Below are 18,940 nucleotides of genomic sequence, written 5' to 3' on the forward strand. Positions count from 1 at the left end.
TCCTGTTCTCACGTTTGTGAGATGCAGTTTTCCACAGACCTACCAGCCGCAAAGAAGCTCTGATCCCCTTCTGAACAATCGCCTTTGCCGGCCACTCCACCTTTGGACCTGCGTCGGAATGGTAACGCGGGCACTCGGGCAATGCCTGAGGGGCCAGTATCAGAATTCCAGCTGTGGGCTGCTTTTTTGAGCAGCCTGGGGGGCGATTTGGGCAGTTTCTGCGTTGCTCGTTGCCGCCACTGGCGCAGTGGGTGCCTCCCATTAATATATGCGTATTGAGCAGGGGCAGGGGGCCGGAGCAAAAGTGGTCTCACTTGTTTTCAGGTGTGTTTCACCAGTGTAAACTAATCCGTACATTTTTTTTAATCCTCCCCTCCCCTCATTTTCTTAATAAAATTTCGCCGAAGCTGTGTTTTGCTTCTGCAGGCAGATCAGTCCCCAATTGGATAAGATGACCTCCTATCATCACATTGTAAGAGAAAGTGACCCCCCCCCCCACACACACACAAACACACACACACACACACACCTCTCCCCAGCCCGGCCAGCCTCTGAGTAGGGCCGCTCTATGATTCTCTCTTTTGCCAATAAGCCAGTTCACAGTCCACCTTTGGAATACATGCCCTCTTACAGAGGTATGAAGTGAAGCTTGCAAAGTTGGAGAGTTCCCCGCCGGAGACAGCCCACCCCTCTGCCGGATAATACCTCCTTCCTGCAGCTGTCATCCGATCCCATGCTCTGCCTTTGAATGGGCTGCTCGCAGGGCCAGATGTGGGGCTGCCTCTGCAGCCGGGGGACTTTCTAAAAATAATCCTCCCGGAGCTGAACTTGAGCGGCATGTGCTCGGCGCGGGGACGCGGGCTTTGGCGAGCAGCTCGGCGCAGTGCAGGGATGCGCCTCATCTGATCTCCGGGGACTTCAGTGAGGTGGCGGGCCGGTGATCTCCCGGCCGGCCTCCTGCAACCCTTGGCAGAGGGTGCACATAGAGAAAGGTGCAGCTGCACTCCAGGGAACCCGGGCTCTTACAGAGGGCCAGTGGCGCCTGTCTCTCCATCGCCTGCACATCCCGAGAGGAATGACCCACCGGACCCGCAGGTGGCCCGGGGCCAGCGGCCCCCATGTGCTGGGGACCTTGCTCAGCGCCCTCCTCTTGCTCAGCGGCGGTGGCTGTGCCAGAACTCTCCGGAAGCGCGCGCTCCATCCCAAACTAGCCGAGAAATACGAGGTACGTTTCTACTCTTTTTGGAAATGTCATACTCAGAGAAACGCGGGGTGAGTTGCTGAGCATTAGAAGCAGCGCGAGCAACGGACGGTACTGTCCCTCGTGGGTGGGGGCTGTGTCTTGTACAGCGCGCACTACGACCTCAGTCGTAGATGACGTGAAGGTGACGCTGGCTATCCATTTATATAATCCTGTAAGAAGTGCGTATGTTTACCTCGCTGCGAATGCGATGCACTATATAAGGATACACATTCATTCATTCGTTCAAATGTATCCCTGAGAGATGTGTCAACCGCACTTCAGAAATGTATTTATTCGCGTATTAATAATTCCAGGTTGTGGCCTAGAAAATGTTTACCCTGTAGAACTCTGCTAATTCTTATGTAATTGTATTAATGCGTATGTTCACATTCAACATCAGCACCTAGGAAAAATCCATAACAGTGTGCACTTAAATATACGCTCGTTCAGTCACTGAATGTTATTGACTGGAGAAGATGCATTCAGCTGACCTGCTCTTTTTCAGTGGTTTCTTTCGCGCACTCATCTAAGTTTGAGCCTAGAGAAGGTATATCCACTTGCGATTTATTTTAAAATGGAGGCATTCATTTCTTCGTTGGTTCATTTAATCATTGATTCCGACCCAGAACCTTCAAGGGGTTTATCCTGGTGGCTTAGTGGACTACAGGGGCCTTTGTACGACCTGATGGTCACAGGTTCAATTCCCAGCGGGTCCACTCAGCCTTTCATCCTTTCTGAGGTTGATAAAATGAGTAGTCACAGGTTCAATTCCCAGCGGGTCCACTCAGCCTTTCATCCTTTCTGAGGTCGATAAAATGAGTAGTCACGGGTTCAGATCCCGGAGGGTCCACTACGCCTTTCATCCTTTCTGAAGTCGATAACATGAGTATCATTTGTTTAGTTAACAATAAACAACTGTTATTCAGTGCCAAGATGCCCCTTAGGGGGTGAGCTTGCACTTCAAATACACATGCTTTGTTATGTTATCCTGTAGACCTGTGTTTTATACATTCACCTTTTCATATATTCACATACAAATATATGTTAATTGATTAATTCCATTGGTCATCTGTTCAACCCATACATTAATGTTCAACCCTAGAGCTTTTACCCCGTGCTAGTTTGAGACTCATTCATTAATAGCATATCCAGATCAAACTATACTCACCCCACCCTACCCTACTCCAGTAGTGCACATTAAAGATAACTTCTGACTCAACCATTCGCACAAAATGGCTGCAAGTCATATGGCCATCTGCGCATGCGCCAGCCCGATGCAAGATCCAATCAATGTGAATAAATCTGGTTGATTTTAAGATTTTGTAAGGCTCACAAATGGGAAGAAAGATGGCGTCCTGGCACTGGGCAAAGGAAAACCACAAGGAGTTTGAGAGAAACTAGCTAGAATAGTTTGCGGAAAGAAGTCCAAAAACCTTTTGAACATAAGTGGGTCGGAAGTGCACACTAGGCTTTGGCAGCAAGAGAATTCTCAGCCAACGGGTCAGGGGCGGCTCTAGGTTCATAGCGGCCCTGGGCAGGCAGCGTAGGTAGGGGACCCCGGAAGAGGAGTCCGGGTGGGGTGCGGAGCCCCCCCAGAGCTAAGGAGGGGGGGTCAGGGTGTTAGGAAGTGGAACAGAGTCGGAGGCCGCCAAATCCCTGCCGGGGGCAGCCACGCAAATATGTATCCATCCTCAGAGGATTATTATATTAAGGATATATATTGGCGTGGCGGCCCCTGGGGTTTGGTGACCCTGTGCAGGTGCACAGCTTGCACATGCCTAAGGCCGCCCCTGAACGGGTTGAGTTTTGCAAAATCTGCAGATTTTTAGGAGGATGGCTGAGCTGGAGCGTAAGGTTCTCGAAGGTGAGTAATGAATGAAAAGTGGAGACGCAGAGTGAAAAGAGGAATTTAATATCACTTTGGGAGACCAAACAGAGCTTTGAAAATGTATCTCTTGTGAACGGGCAGCCAGCGAAGAGATCCAAGAAGGTTGGAGATTGTAATGTGTCCATTGAGTCTGAAGATTAAGCGAGCAGTAGCATTCTGAATCGTTGTAGTGTGGTGGGAGAATCGGATGGAGAGTCCAAGGGGTAACGCATTGAAGAAGCCCACTATTGATAGAATGAGTGTCTTGGACAATGGGTTTGTTCTGGAAGGATGGACCCTCCTAAGGAGGAAGGATGTGCTCCTAAGGAGGAACTCCTAGATTGCTGACAGAGTTGGAAGGAGAGTGTCTATGACTGAGATCTTCTGGTCTCCAGGCAGTGGATCAGTGCAACCCACTACCGATGATAATAACTCCTATTTCAATAGGATTTAGGGTATTTGCATCCATTCCGTTGGTGATGGCTTTCATGTAGTCAGATACAATATGTTTCCTCTACTTTTCAAATGTTAACTACTGGTCTGTGTTTGACAAAAAACCAGCCTGTTCTCTATATGTTGTTACATACAAACGATAAAAAGTGCCGAAAATGAATGTGCTCTACTTTTTAAAAGGGGGTTTTGGTGGATTATGATTGCTTTGAAGAAATATCTCTGAATCCCATAAAATGATGTGTAAGTAATATATATGTATCATTTGGCTGGTTCCACTATCCATTTTCGTCAGTTTGCCCTGATACAAACATATTTTTGTGATAGGGACTTCAGCAAAGCCCGATTCTTCCACTCCATATTACGGTAGCAGCTAAAATGCTGCAAACTAGCTTGCCGTGTGTTTTTATTGTTCCAGCGGATACTGAGCCCTTTTTCTTTATCTCTGATTTCCTTAAATTACTTAACTTTTTTAACCCTCACTTGATCCTCCGATTGATCTTGTTTTGTGCCAAAGAGGAGCTGGATATGGGAGATCTAATATTCGGATATACAATGAGGATCAAGAATTGGATAACCAACTTATAAACTAACAATTAGATTTATGAATATGACTCTCAAAACCAGATTATACAAGTAAAGTATTATCACTGCAAGTTCAAACCTTCTGAAGAAATTAAGTTGGAGTAAAGTCATACAAACCAATAATTCTGCTAGGGCAGTACAAAGCAATACCATTAGTATCTGATACTCAGAGATTTCCCTAAGCTGGTCTCTCCTTGGCATTAATAAATCAATTTAGAATGCACAATCATTTCAAAGAGACAAGTCATGATAAACTATAGACTCAGGTTTCTAGTTAAAGTTTACTTTATCAAAGATTTCAAATAAAGTTCATCACATTATTAGTTAACATTTATGACCTAAAGAGAACAGGATAGTTTAGTTAACTTGGGCTTGCCATAAAGGGACAAAGGGTTCTGGAAAGCTCATCTAGAACATGAGCCGTGATAGCTCACAGGTAGTGTCCCATCAAGGAAGAGTCCAAGTATGGCGCACACAGCACATGTGTTAGCCCAAGTGAAGGGAGCGAGCGGAGTTTGCAAAAGGAATGAGCAAGAACCAAGTCAGCAAAATAGTTCCCAATGGAAAGATGCATGAAATCAAAAGAAGTATCTCTTGAGTCCTTAACCCTTTCTATGCGGCCGCGATTCCCCTGGTGTGCCGTAAACAGCACGTACAGTGGCGGGCCGTGACGAACCCCAGCCGTCATCAGCACACGAGCACCGTAGTGCATGACGGCTGGAGTTCGTCATCAGCATGGAAGGGGTTAAGTCTGAGAGAGTTGTTAGAGAGAGAGTGTGTGTCCCTTATCGATCAATTAATGTATAATGTAGTTGTTATGTTTATGCTGGCTTGTGCACAGCTTGCCTCTGGCTGCCGGGCTCGTGGCATGGCACGTAGCTAGGTTCTATGCTCTGTGCCCAGGGCTCTATTGTTTGGAAGTTTGAAGCAGGTGGTTTTCCCTGGCTCATCTGGTCGGGTGTCTGCGCTGTTTCTCAAAAATAAAATATACATGTTTACACCAAAGGAAGTCTCCACCCGTGTGTACGCCATTTGTCCTCTAGTTCTGAGGTGACACCTGCTTGGTCTCCTCATCTTGTCAGACCACTCAGTTCATTGGTCAGTTCATATAGGATGATTGTCATGAGGCATAAAGGAAGAAACATATAATAGAAATAGGTGGTACTTATTGTATAATTTGTAGAGTCATCCAGCATATGTAAACCTCCAAACAATGATCATTTAGCAGCAGGCACATGAGTGAGTTCAAGAGGACAGTTTCCCATAGCAAATGTTCCCAAAGTGTCAACTTTGTTGCAAACAGTACTCCTAAGCCAAAGAGAACTCTTCAAGGAAGCAACAGTTTTGCTTCACATTGTAGGTTTGGGAAAGCTTCTCACAAGTATAATACAGAGCAAAATAATAGAAATGCAGGCTTAGAATGAAGGTAATTTAAGAATATACAGCAAATAAAGTAATTAAATATATGTTTCATAAAGCTAAATCAATATTCTAATAGACTATTTCAAATCATAAGCATTCAAAGATGTTAATAATCTGTTTGCAAAGATTGATTGTAACTTTGTCGTTTTACTGCAATTTCAAACTATCAACATGTAAAATTATTTCAGATCATAAAATATTATTCTCATTTCAGGTTTTCTATATTAGCACATATATGAAGATTATTATCTGAAGATTTCATGATATTTACACTCAATTTGACTTTGTAGTTAAATTTTTACTTTTCTCATTTGGTGCACAATTTCACATATACAAAAGATGGAATTCGGAATGAAAGTAAACCCTAAATAAGTTAAGTAAGGTTCATCAAAAATATGTTAGATTTCAATAAATGTTTCAACAATTTACTATTTCCATGAGGATGGTTAGGAATTTAACATATGAGTACATATTTTTTAACATTCTATCACATTTTGAAATGATTACCCTAAGCCTGATTAATAAACATAAGCCTATATTATTCAAATGAATATGATTTCATATACCCTACTATTATCTGCATGCATATCTCTTTAACATGTAGTTGGTCCACGTTTATTCATGAGTAAATTAAAATGTCTTAAATCAGTTAATGTGTCACATAAAGATTCTTGCACACAGAAATGGGGATCAAAGCATTAATGCCTGCACCAGTCCTAACGTTCTGACTAGTAATATTCAACAATATAAGGTGCAAGTGGGCTTAGGACACAATCCCCTAGGTCCCAAAATAGAGAAGCAAGGGAAAACAAATTCCTTGATCACTCTAGAACAACATAAGCAAAAATAGCTCTGCACACTTCCAAATGTTCATTAGACAATATCAACAGTACAAAGGGTTTACAATAAACAGTAGTTCTCTCAAAAATGAAAAAAGTCGACCAGATCTTGTGTTGTTAAAAGTTATTCTTTATTCATGTCCTTTAAATTCAAAAACGCGTTTTCTCCTCAATTGGACTTCTTCAGGACTACAAGGTACATAAACAAACACTATTTACAATACTGAAAACAAATATTTTTGAAAAGTACAAGAACCAGATCATTATTAGAACAGACGCAAAGATCATTCCTTATTCATCTATTCTACTTGGGAAAACACTTTTACATGGTATAAGTAAATTGACAAAATTATTGTGATTTATCAAAGTATTAACAAATGTGGCTAGACTCAGACATATGCAGAGATCATAATATTTCTGGGTGCTATGTACCCCTCATAAAGCAAGGATGGAGACTTCATGAATATTAAAGACAAAGTTTGCAAAAATATTTGTTTATCTCTTTACCATTGCTTTATAGATTTATTGGGTTCTGTTCACTGGCAACGATTAAATGAACGAATATAATTTACTATTCAAGGTATGTGTATATTTGTTCTTTACACTGATATGAGATGCTAGAGAACCAAAAATGGAAGCATATCTAGTTATGCAAACTTTGTCTATAATATTCATGAAGTCTCCTTCCTTCCTTTTTTTGCTATTTCTGTTTACATAAAGATTCTTACAGCTTTTCAGCCAAACACATATCTACAAAGGGCCTTGCAGTTCTTCCTAGCAAGCACATCTCCTAGATCACAAGGAACTCCGGACAATACTGTTTTGCAGTTTTCAGTACCGCCCCCCTTTTCACTTTGCTGAGAAATCATTGACATTCCTGCAGAGTTACTTAAATTGCTAGTGACACATCTCTTGTGTAGTTTCATTTAGATCTCCAGTGATGCTGATTATTTGTAAGGATGTCAGAAGAATGATATAAAGTAAGCCTGGGCGTAGTTCGCGTAGCCGCACTCCGCGAGCTACGCGAAGATGCACTTGCACTCCGCGAACTACGCATAGCTCCGCGAGCATGCGTAGTAGCTTGCTTGACCCGTTCGCAAGCCATTTTTCGTCTTCGGGAGCGCCGTGGAACTCTGGAACCTGCTCGACACCACATCTCCAGACGTCGCCTTCCTCACGGAAACATGGATGAACGCCTCCTCAGCGCCCGACATCGCCGTCGCCATCCCGGACGGATACAAGATCACCCGGAGAGACCGCGTCAACGAGACAGGAGGAGGCATCGCCATCGTCCACAAGAACACCATCCGCATCACGACCAACTCAGAAGACACCCTCACAGCCGCTTAACATCTTCACTTCCAGTTACACACGGACCCCAAGACCACACTCAGAGGCACCCTCATCTACAGACCCCCAGGACCTCGCACACAATTCAGCGAAGACATCGCAGACTTCATCAGCCCGCACGCCCTCGCCTCCGCTGACTACATCCTCCTAGGGGACCTCAACTTCCACCTGGAGAACAACAACGACAACACCACCACCACCCTGCTGGACAACCTCGCCAACCTCGGACTCATGCAACTGGTGAAAACCCCCACCCACTATGCCGGACACACGCTTGACCCAGTCTTCTCCTCCAGCAAGTACATCTCCTTCAGCCACTCCACCGGACTCCACTGGACAGACCACAGCTGCGTCCACTTCAGCTTCAGAAAGACCACGACTCACCACCACCCGCAACAGGTTCCCCGCAGGAACTGGAACAAGATCACCACCGACCAGCTCACCACTTCACTGAGCCAGAACCCTCCCGTCAGCTCAACGGACCCCAACCAAGCAGCCAACAACCTCACACAGTGGATCACCAATTGCGCTTGCCCAACCAGCCTCGACCACTCGCAGTCCGGCTTCCGCGCCAACCACAGCACCGAGACCGCCCTCATCGCAGCTCCTGACGACATCCGAGCCCTGCTCGACAACTGGGAAACAGCGGCCCTCATCCTCCTGGACCTCTCCGCAGCATTCGATACGGTCTGCCACCGCACCCTAGTGCAGCGCCTCAGCAACATCGGAATCCAAGAGAAGGCACTGGAGTGGATCATCTCGTTCCTCACCGGAAGAACCAAGAGAGTCCGCCTCCGCCCGTACAGATCCAAGGCCACCGAAGTCATATGCGGCGTACCACAAGGATCATCACTCAGCCCCACCCTCTTCAACGTCTACATGAGCCCCCTCGCAGCCATCGTACGCCAACACTGTGAGAAGTTGGCCTGATATATAATGTTCACTATTCTAGTGAGCACTTTGTATCAGTCCAAACAACCCTTATTGATGATTGGTTGTAAGTCAACCATAGACCAGCTATCCTAGTAGCATGGACAAGAGCAGACTTAAGGCTAGACTCTAGAGGGCGTGTTAAGCCAGCTGTTATACCATCACATATACCCCTTGAACACCAAGTGAAAGGACACCACACAAGTTGTTATGAAAATAAAAGGATATTTATTTAGAACACAACAACCCTGGACTCTTTATGAGGACAGGGTGCTAAGCACAATACAAAGCTCTTACGAAAATACTTCAAGTTGCACAATTTACACAAATGTCCGAGGGGCACGAAAAAGTGGAATGCGAAATTACTAGCAGGTAAGTACTACTCTAATAGAGTTTAGGATCGCTAGGATTTAACTACTGAGCCTTCAGATTACTAGCAGGAGGCCTAGGGGGATCGGGTGCAGAGTGTGCACTCTCACGCGGGATGCGGGACAAAGTCTATGGATGCTAGATTTCGTAAAGTTAGTGTTATCGGACGAATCGGACTAGGTAGAGCTGAAACGAAAAAGGATCTGGACCCTTGGATAGTGAGGCTATGCTGGAACACCGAAATGCTGAGGTTACCTAGCCCAGGGGCTGCGGCTGCATAGGTCTGGAAAGACGTCGGGAATCCTTGTTGCAGTCTATGGAGCCTGAAAGAAGAAGTTGCTGGCAGGCGACCAGTGAAGAGATTCGGAGTGATCCAAGCCTGGATCGATGATGGGGGATACCTGTAAGCAGAGGGGACCAAGTTATGAATCACTAGCCAGTGATTAGATGGGCACCAGGATGGCACCGGATGGAGTCACCTCGACCAGGTGAATGGGCGACGCTGGGCTCTGCAGTCTCACGGACAAGGAGGCGTTGTCGGCGACCAGGATGGAGGTGCGAGCTGTCCCACGATGGTGTCTGCTGTCGACGTCGCTGGACCCAGGATTGGGGCAACAAGTCTTGGCAAATGCAAGCCCACGCGGTGGACTTAAAATGGCGTCTGGAGTGGACCAGGAGGGTCCGGGGTGCTCCTCTGTTGGAGGGGAGCAAGGGCCAGTCTGGAGCAACCAGACCAGTGGTGTTGTCGTTGTGGTGCATCGGCAAGAGGGCCACAAGCCAGCAGGCAAGTAGCCGGACAACGCGGTGAGCAGCAAAGAGCAGAAGGGCCCCACGCAGATCTGGTGGATGCTGGGGGGCTGGACTTCGGTGCTGGAGCTGCTCAGGGTTAGGGCTTCTCGAACCCCAAAGCACTCACTCGAGGATCCCTCGGCGGTCGTGCTGGATAAGCGTCGTACAGTTCTGAAGATGGCCGGTCCCTCGAGGTCTCGTCACACCCACGGATCTCAGCTGGCCTGATGATGTAGGTAGAGGTCAGAGGTGCCAGGGAAGCCGGGTCTCGTCGTGCTGGTCAGTCGGATTCCGGAGGAAGGACGTGCAGCAAACCGCAGTGTTCTTAGATGGTGCCTGCGGGTGCAGGGTGACTGCTCCTTAGTCACAAGGGAGAAGTCTTGAGTTCCTTTCGTAGAAAGTAGTTTCAGGATTCAAAGATGATCTAATTTGGAAGGGTCCCCGCTCCTACCTTTATTCTAAAGAAAGGGGCTGGTACGCGACTAGGTCCTGCCCATGGGTGGGACCAGGAAGGGGGGGTGGTTACACCCCTCTCCCCTGCCGGACTTTCCCCAGCTCAGGGGCTGGTGTGCCCCTGGAACTGGTTCTAGCCGGCAGATGCATATTGAGCACTGGGGTGCCACTTGCAGTCACCTTCCTGTAAAGCCCTGCCTACCCAGGATACACAAAACCCTGTCTGGGATGGTGCTAGCACCGCCCCTGACAGGAAACCCTTTGTCCAAGCTCTCCTCGCTGGAAGGACTCCCAGCAGCAAGAGGTCAGACTTGTGTCCGTGGTGGCAGCATCCATTTTGTGATGCTGAGGCTTGAGTTAACTTTAACCGGGGTTCACAGTTACATACATGTCTTGTCCCTCTAGAAGGGTGGAATGCTAACCCCGTCACCAGAATTGGCGAGGGGTTAGTATTCCAATTCGTATGACACCTTACTCGACATGTTTTGATAAAGCGATACCAAAGTTGGCAAATAACCGCGAGGATTATAAGGCACTTAAGAGTATATGGTACGCGTTATCATGGAACAGCTATTAGGACTTGGTTCCGCAAGCTGCAGACGGGCTCAGCTCATGCCAGAGCACCATCTCACATAATGCCTTCAGGATTGATAAGGCCTGCCATAGGAGGGACTGATAGGAATACATGTGTCCATTTTAGGGTTAGATATAGGAATACTATATCTAAAGCAAAGGGTGATTACACCACCTTGCCCCAGCTGTGGTGCAGCCAGTTGTCAGATTTAGATGGCCAGCCACGGGTGGCATAATACATGCTGCAGCCCCTGGTAGGCCCTGGGTACACCTATGCACTGAGTTACAGGGTCTGATAAGGTGGCCCAGTACCAATTAGATATGTACCTAAGGTACATGGAATCCATTTTACAGAGAGAGCAGTAGGCCTGGGGCCCTGGATAGCAGGGTCCCAGGTCAACTAAGTCGGAAAACCAGCAAAACACCAGGCAAAAAGTTGGGGGCAACCATAGTCAGGTATCCACCCTCCTACAAACACAACCTCAACATCATCTCCTACGCCAACGACACCCAGCTGATCCTCTCCCTCACCAACGACCCAGGAACCGCCAGAACCAACCTACACGAAGGGATGAAAGACGTAGTCGAGTGGATGAGGAACAGCCACCTGAAACTGAACTCAGACAAGACGGAAGTCCTCATCCTTGGATCATCACCCTCCGCCTGGGACAACACCTGGTGGCCCAATGCCCTGGGCAGCGCACTCAAACCAACGGACCACGCACGCAACCTGGGCTTCATCCTGGACTCCTCCCTCTCGATGACCAGACAAGTCAACGCCGTCTCATCATCATGCTTCAACATCCTACGCATGCTCCGAAAGATCTTCCGATGGCTCGCCACCGAAACCAGGAAGACGGTCACACAGGCACTCGTCACCAGCCGACTGGACTACGGAAACACCCTCTATACCGGAACCACCTCCAGAAAAGACTCTAACACATCCAGAACGCCTCCGCACGACTCATCTTGGACATCCCCCGACACAGCCACATCTCCGGACACCTGAGAGACCTTCACTGGCTCCCCGTCAGCAAGAGAATCACGTTCCAACTCCTCACCCACGCACACAAGGCCCTCCACGACCTGGGCCCCAGGTACCTCAACAACCGCCTGACCTTCTACACTCCCACCCGCCAGCTACGATCGACCAGCCACGCCCTCGTCGCCGTGCCACGCATCAGAAGATCCACCATGGGAGGAAGATCCTTCTCCTACCTGGCAGCCAAGACTTGGAACTCCCTCCCCATCCACCTCCGCCTGACCCAAGACCACCTCTGCTTCAGGAAGCAACTCAAGACATGGCTGTTCGAGCAGTAGCGGACCCCCCTCCCCCAAGCGCCTTGAGACCCTCTGGGTGAGTTGCGCGCTATACAAATATCCTGATTGATTGATTGATTGGTTGATTGCCTGCATGCTCGGGATGTGTAGCGCGCGAAGTTACTCATGAGGTTTGTCCCGCCCGCTCGTGTCCCCTTATTTCCGGTCACTACTAACGTGTTCGCGAGTTATTCTGTGCCAGATTGCAGTTTCTGCGTGTTCGGCAACTCGATCTTACTGACAAGCATCCTCGCGCACGCGAAAATGCTATTGAGCTCGCGAGAACTACGCTACGCAGCAGTTTGCGGAGTATTCGACAACTTCGCGTTCTCCGCGGAGCGCGGAGTTGCCGAAACTCCGCAAACTCCGCGAACGGAGCGTAGTTCTTCGCCCAGGGTTAATATAAAGCATAAAACATGAAAACAACAGTTCTGCGTCTGTCAAACAACTGTAGGCAGCAAGACTGCCTGTGAGAAAAAAGCTGTAGTAGAAGGAAGGAGAACATTTCAGTCACAGCTCCTGAGGCCACAGGGCCAACATTCTCTCTGTGCTGGTTTTTTTAGGCATACTATAGGCCAGCTTGGAGAGTGCCAAAGAAAGGAGTCTATACAGCCATTGACAGTGACAAAGAATCACTCATTTGTTGAGATTTCATTTGTTTTTCTAAGGGATCTTATATTTCCGTTGCTGGACATGCCATCAGTTCCATTGGATTGTGCTGGATTAATTCTTCGTCAAGGATGGAGATGTCTGAGTGAGGCAGGACAGGTCCATGGGTTTGTTCCAATTGGTGTCTTTCTGCTGGCCCTCTGGGTGCACGTCTTGTGGGATGTCTGTTTTGGGACTGGCTGTTCCTTTGCTTAGGTCTAGCCTTTGCATCTATTGTCCAGGTTGCATGCATATTATGTTCAGTCTTTCTTGGTCACCTCATTGGTGTATCCTCTACTCACTCCTGTGCTGATTCTGGCATTTCAAAATAAAAAGATGTGGCCTGGAAGATGACCGTCAGCATGACATGGTGCAGATGTTCATCGCCTGTAGTGTGTGTTTGCCCTCTTCAAAGGAGTATCTTTGCAGTTGAACCTTCTTAGTGCATTCTAGGAATAGTGTGAGGCAGTTTGACTCAAACTGGACAGAACCTAGTTCTTAAGTAGTTCTATATCTTTGTAGTTCAAGATCTTCATTATCACTGAGTGAAGGAAGCCTCAAGGCAGTTGCTACTGAAAGGAGTGTTGTGCCCTTTCTACAATTAATCAGTTGGAGAGTTTCTCCGATGGGACGATTCCACATGGCCACTTTTCTGGGAAACGCTCTAGGCGTCTCCCCTCCACATCCTCTATGGAGTTCCTTTATAGAGTTTTCCATTTCTGAAATGTGGCCGCCCGCCTCGGTGACCCTGTCTACAGAATGGCACAGTTCCTGTCTCTGTGGATTTGCTTCTAATCCACCATTGCCCATTTTGTTTTCCAGTGTTGATGATTACTAGATTGCCCGCAGGACGGTGCCCATGTATGTAATTGAAAATAGGTGTGCAGATGCCCAGTTTGGAGAGAAGGAGGGAACTCCCCCCACCGAGGAACAATGGTGGGCTTTTCTGTCTAATTTCCATTGGTTGGGAATGCTCCCCATATAATCCTTAGCCATGGTTTTGCTATACTTTTGGGGATACATGGTAATGGGGTCACGGGTCTCTCTGTCAGAATTAACTGAGCATCATATCTGTCCCGGACTGGAAGGTGAGTCAGGTACCAGTCGATATTTCAGTCAAGTTTCTGGATACACTTTGTTGCAAACTTTATGTGGTTATGGCTCACAGTAGTGCCAAACAGAGCTCTCTGGACCGAGGGGAGCAGCTTGCCAGGGTTAGTCGCAACCTGCAAACCTAAGATATTGATATGTTGCTGGTCATAGGTCAGAAGTTTTGTGGCCTCATGCTAGTCTCCTTTGGGGACCTTATTTATTTTAGTGTGCATGGTGTTGGAACTTAATCACAATAAATCTCAATGACTTTGAGTAGGGAGCTTGTCACTAGGGATGTCTCATGTAGGTGACATCACAAGGCACTCCAGCTTCATCTGGCATTCCTGTTTACAGACTATTCATGTCTGTCCTCCCACCCAACATTCAGCCACCCAAAGGTATTGCCGAGAGGGAAAGAAGCACGAGCAGTTGGATTGTGGGGGTATTTCCTAACATGGGTTTTGAAGTCAGTACACCTGAGGAATTACAATGTCTGTCGACATGTAGCCACTGACTCTCTTTATCGCCCACAGCAGTTCTCTTCACTAAGTCAATTAAGAATTGTATAGGCTGCCAGCTACCCTAGTCACTGAGTGTAAGATTTTCCTTTGTCTAGTGACATACAGATTTTAGTTGGTGGTGAACCTTTTCCGTGGTGCTGCCTGCACCTCTTTATTCTTTGTGTGAACTATGGTGGTTTGGTCCACCTGTTATTGACTTCTCTTAGTCCACCGAAAGAGGGTTTGGCCACAGGCATCAATCTCTGGCCCCCTGAAGCTCTTCCTAAAGTAGGGTTAACACCAAAGTAGGATTGTTCTCTTCTGCCACTGATCTCCTCCATGTGGTGCCTCCGCAGACCCCAGAGTTCCACCCATTGTCTCAGCCCACTGTAAGAGTGAGTGGGAGGACCTTAACATCAAGCCTCAACAAAAACAATGAATCAGCCCCTAACTTAAGGCTGAATGTTGACATGAAGCAGAATCCCCCTGCAGCTTACCAGTCCAATTCTGCGTGGTCTCCTGCAACTAGCAAGGACATTCATCCACCCCTAAATCCTACCACCAACCATGCTATCTTCTCCTCATTTCTGGAAGATCTCCTCCACCTCAAGTCTCCTTTGCCTGCTCAGACTACTGGACTGAAATTGTCACACATCATCCTGGCTGAGGCCGGTAGGTGCCTCTGTTGAGGCTACTTCGACTCTTAATTTAGGTGGATGGTGAGGAACATCTTTGCGTCGTTTCCAGCCACAGATCTTTGTGTTGCAGGATGTTTTAGGATGCCAGGTTGTGGGATCAGTGCCACTTTCTTTGTCATCACAGCCATGCCCCTATGCTGGGATGTACATTGAGTGGAAAGGTGGGAGAAAAACTGAAACTAATAAACATAACAAAGTAAAATAAAAATGAAGATAAGGATTCCTATTATAAGCCATCAGAATTACCCTTAATCGTTAGGTGATGGGTTGTAAAATGTATGCAAATCCTAATCACACAGTAACACAAACACACAGAACATAGTGAGCATAAACGTAATTCTCTGTATAGTAACCAGTGTAAGCCAAAAATTCTCTATTTATATTCCAATTTTTATGTTCCACAGGTTGGTGAAGGAGATGGCTTCTGGGAAAAGGTATTCATGGATTTCTAGCACTTGTTCACAAAATTACATTTTCGTTTAGTTTCCCTTGCTTATCTGTTTTTCTTGTTAACATGCAATTTTTCTTTAGTGCTTTTAAAGCATCACATGTTGTCATACCTTCCTTACATGAAATATACCACTAAAAAGAGGATACCTAATCTGAATATGATTAATTTAGGCTGCAATGTTTTCCAGTAATTCAGAACACTTGCCATTTTACGAGACATAGACAATTAGTCATAGATAATTAGTAGTTGCATTTAAAGGGGGCAATCAGATGCTCCCTGCTTCTTGCCAAGCTGCTTTATCAAGAGTCTTGGCCTCTTGTGGCGTCCATTATTGAAATACCAAGTGAAACCTCCCCTTGATTTGCTTCCTCTGAAGGATCTACTCCTTACCCTCGCTTTATGTCTGTGTCTGCACACAGATCTCTAGAAGCATGCACCAAGCTTAGATATCAAACAGGGAGGAGTACACAATGGGATCATCTACAATACATATTATAGTTTGGGCATAATTGTTATATTAACAGCATTCAAATTAACTGGAATGCACAGGGGAAGGTTGAGTGTGCAAGGATGGGTCTCCATGTCAGAAGCTGCTGTCTCATATTTGTACTCTCAAAGGATACGTTTTATTTCAGGAGAGACACAGGTAGCTCACCTCCTCCTCAACGTGTGTATTGATATGTTATGTTATGTTGTTATGTTATGTTAATTGCAGCTTATATAGCGTGTAATCACCTGCTGGTCTCTTAGCGCTTATAGAGAAAACTCCGATAGCCACAAGAGTCCCAGGCAGAATTGTACTGTAACCAGAGCTTCCCTGAAGAAATACATCTTGAGGAACGGAGGGCAGAGTTTTTCTGAAGGTTCATTCCAGATTCGGGGAATTTGGAGTGAGAACGCTCGGCCAACTTTTGATGCCAGTTTGACTCTTGGAAGAGCCAGCAAAACCTGCTGTGGATGATCGCAGTGTGCATACCGGCACATAGTTCACCAGGCGTTCCTTAATGTAGGTTGGGGCCTGACCAAAAATGGCTTTATGGGCCGAGCATGGCCCTAACTTTAACCCCTTCACTGCGGCGGCTATTCCGCCGCAGTGCTAAGGGGGTGGGGGGGCCGCGCGGCAGTCCCGTGCTCGTGACGGAACCTCTCCGTCACGGCACGCGGGTGAGCTGTGCTTGTGACGGAACGGTTCCGTCACGGCCCCGCCCGCGCTTCAGAACGTTAGCGCAGGCGCGGAATTCGCGCCGCGCAGGCGCGGCGAGAGGGTCATGACGGAACTGTTCCGTCACCAGCACAGTCCACGAGGCTTGTGACGGAACGGTTCCGTCACGAGCATGGGAGGGGTTAAAGGAAGCAACAGAGCACTCTACCTTACATGGGGGTCAGAAGTAGATTATATACAGCAAGTGGGAAGTACACAAATACATTTTGCACACAGGGAAGTTGAGTTAGTTAGTCAGAATCACACAATTTTGAGTTTAGCAATGAGGCTGGGATTCGATCCAGGGTCTCCAGGTTCCAAAGGCGGCAGCGTGAGCCACAGTGGCATGGCACATCTTCTCCAGTAAGCCTCATTGGGGGTTTTATCAGCTATCCTGAGCGACTGGTGCTGTGATATGGTGTCTTGAGACAGAGACTGAAAGGTATTGGGTAATATCTAGTAGAAGATCACTTCAGAGCCTTTAAGAAGAGTGAAAAGTCCATTCACTTGACCTTTGTACTCAGTTGATTAAGATGAGCAGTCCTTGGAGTTCGAGAGTGTTGTTTTTCCATTTCGTCTTTACAGCTTCAGGTAAACTTTGATTGCTGTTTTTTTTGTAGAATGCATGCAATGTCCTTTCGACTGCCAAATCCCACTTATCGGTCCCCATAACCTATAAGTCGTCTTCGGTGTTGGATTAGGTGCCCCAGGACATTCCTTTTGTTCCACTGATTAATCTGGAGAAGAAATGCAGGTGACAAACATGGGGCATCTTCAACAATTGTTAACAACATCAAGGTTGTGTTGAGTATGTCCACACAAAATTACATTTATAATGTCCTATCAAGTACACCTATGCAAGTTGTAAATAAACTTTCCATCATGGTTCAAAGCTCAGTCACCTCAGAATGTGTATCAGAATATTTTGTTACCAGAGGACAGCAGAATTAAATGGCCTTAGTAGAGTCCCTGCATTGATGGACATGAAATAGTAATAAAATGATCTGAAGAGGTATTGCTTTAGTTGTGCTACAAAACGACCATTGTCATGTCACGCCGCCTGACCTTCAAATGGCAGAAATCAGGAATATGCTCTTGCAAACACTTACTTTGTTTCATGGGTTGTGATGTCCTCAGTAGGTGCTGGAACTAGAGGTACATGGGGTGCTGTAGCACCCCCCAAAATAACTATGCTGTAGTTCAGAAGGTGAATGGGCAATAAAGAGGCCTTCACATTTTGTTTTTAACTTGTCACATTTGCTGTGAGCTCAGAAGCAGGGGTCAAATGTAAGCCTAGTCAGTCTAGTCTTCTGACAAAGTGCTACTTATTTTGGCATGGATACTGGTGTTTACTTTTCTTTCTCCCACTGAAAAGTGTGAAGATTATGTAAAGTGAAGTATGTGACAATCTTGCTCTGGGTGTGAAAGGAAAGGCTGCTGTTTTCATGTATCACAGAACAAAATGTTAATATTTATAAAGACCTGTACAAACACTGAAAAAAAATAAACATTTAGGAAAGCACAAATTAAGGAGCCCATTAGGATCGCGGACGGACTTGCGTCCGTCCGCGACCCCAGAGTAGGAGGGAACCTCCGCATGGCCTGCGGAGTTCCCTCCTGTGCAATTAGGATGTGACCGCCACCATGGCGGTCACATCCTCTAGTTTTAACATTGCGGCGGGTGCGGCTTCAAGCTGCACGCGCCGCAATGTTAAAAATGCATACATTGCTTTTGTATGCAGAAAGCGGCAGGCACCGTGCGGTGTATGCCGATTACTGCATACAAATGCAGGGGGGTACCATAGGTACCCCCCATGAGCACCCCCCACCCCCCCTTCACCCAGGGGCCCCGCAACGGGCCCCTGCAGTGAAGTTCCACATGCTTTTCCACGGCGGAAGGCCCGCCGCGGAAAAGCATGTTTTGTAACCCATCCTAATATTGCTGGCGGTGTCTGAGAGACACCGCCACCATAATAGAGCTTTTCCGCCCCGGTTTTAAGCCAACCGCGGTGGAAAAGCAGCGGACTGAAACCAGGACCCACCAGCCATCCTAATGTGGCGGTGGGTCTTTGATGGGTCCGCAGCAGATTTTCCGCATCCTCCGGGCCGGCGGTGGCTTCCGCCGGCCCAGAGGATGCGGAAAATCGGCTATCCTAATAA

General features: G+C 47.1%; 1 protein-coding gene across 1 annotated transcript in view; it reads left to right on the forward strand.

Moving 5' to 3' along the window:
* The first annotated feature begins 809 nt into the window (after nucleotides 1-809).
* Nucleotides 810-18,940, forward strand: part of WFDC1 (WAP four-disulfide core domain 1) — a 287,906-nt gene continuing 269,775 nt past the window's right edge. The window contains exon 1 of the mRNA XM_086945836.1: nucleotides 810-1,225. Coding sequence (XP_086801962.1) covers nucleotides 1,076-1,225 — 150 coding nt within the window. The 5' untranslated portion in view covers nucleotides 810-1,075. The remainder of the gene's footprint in view (nucleotides 1,226-18,940) is intronic.

The sequence above is a fragment of the Lissotriton vulgaris genome, chromosome 12 (genome assembly GCF_964263255.1).
Source record: "Lissotriton vulgaris chromosome 12, aLisVul1.2, whole genome shotgun sequence".
Taxonomy (NCBI): Eukaryota; Metazoa; Chordata; class Amphibia; order Caudata; family Salamandridae; genus Lissotriton; species Lissotriton vulgaris.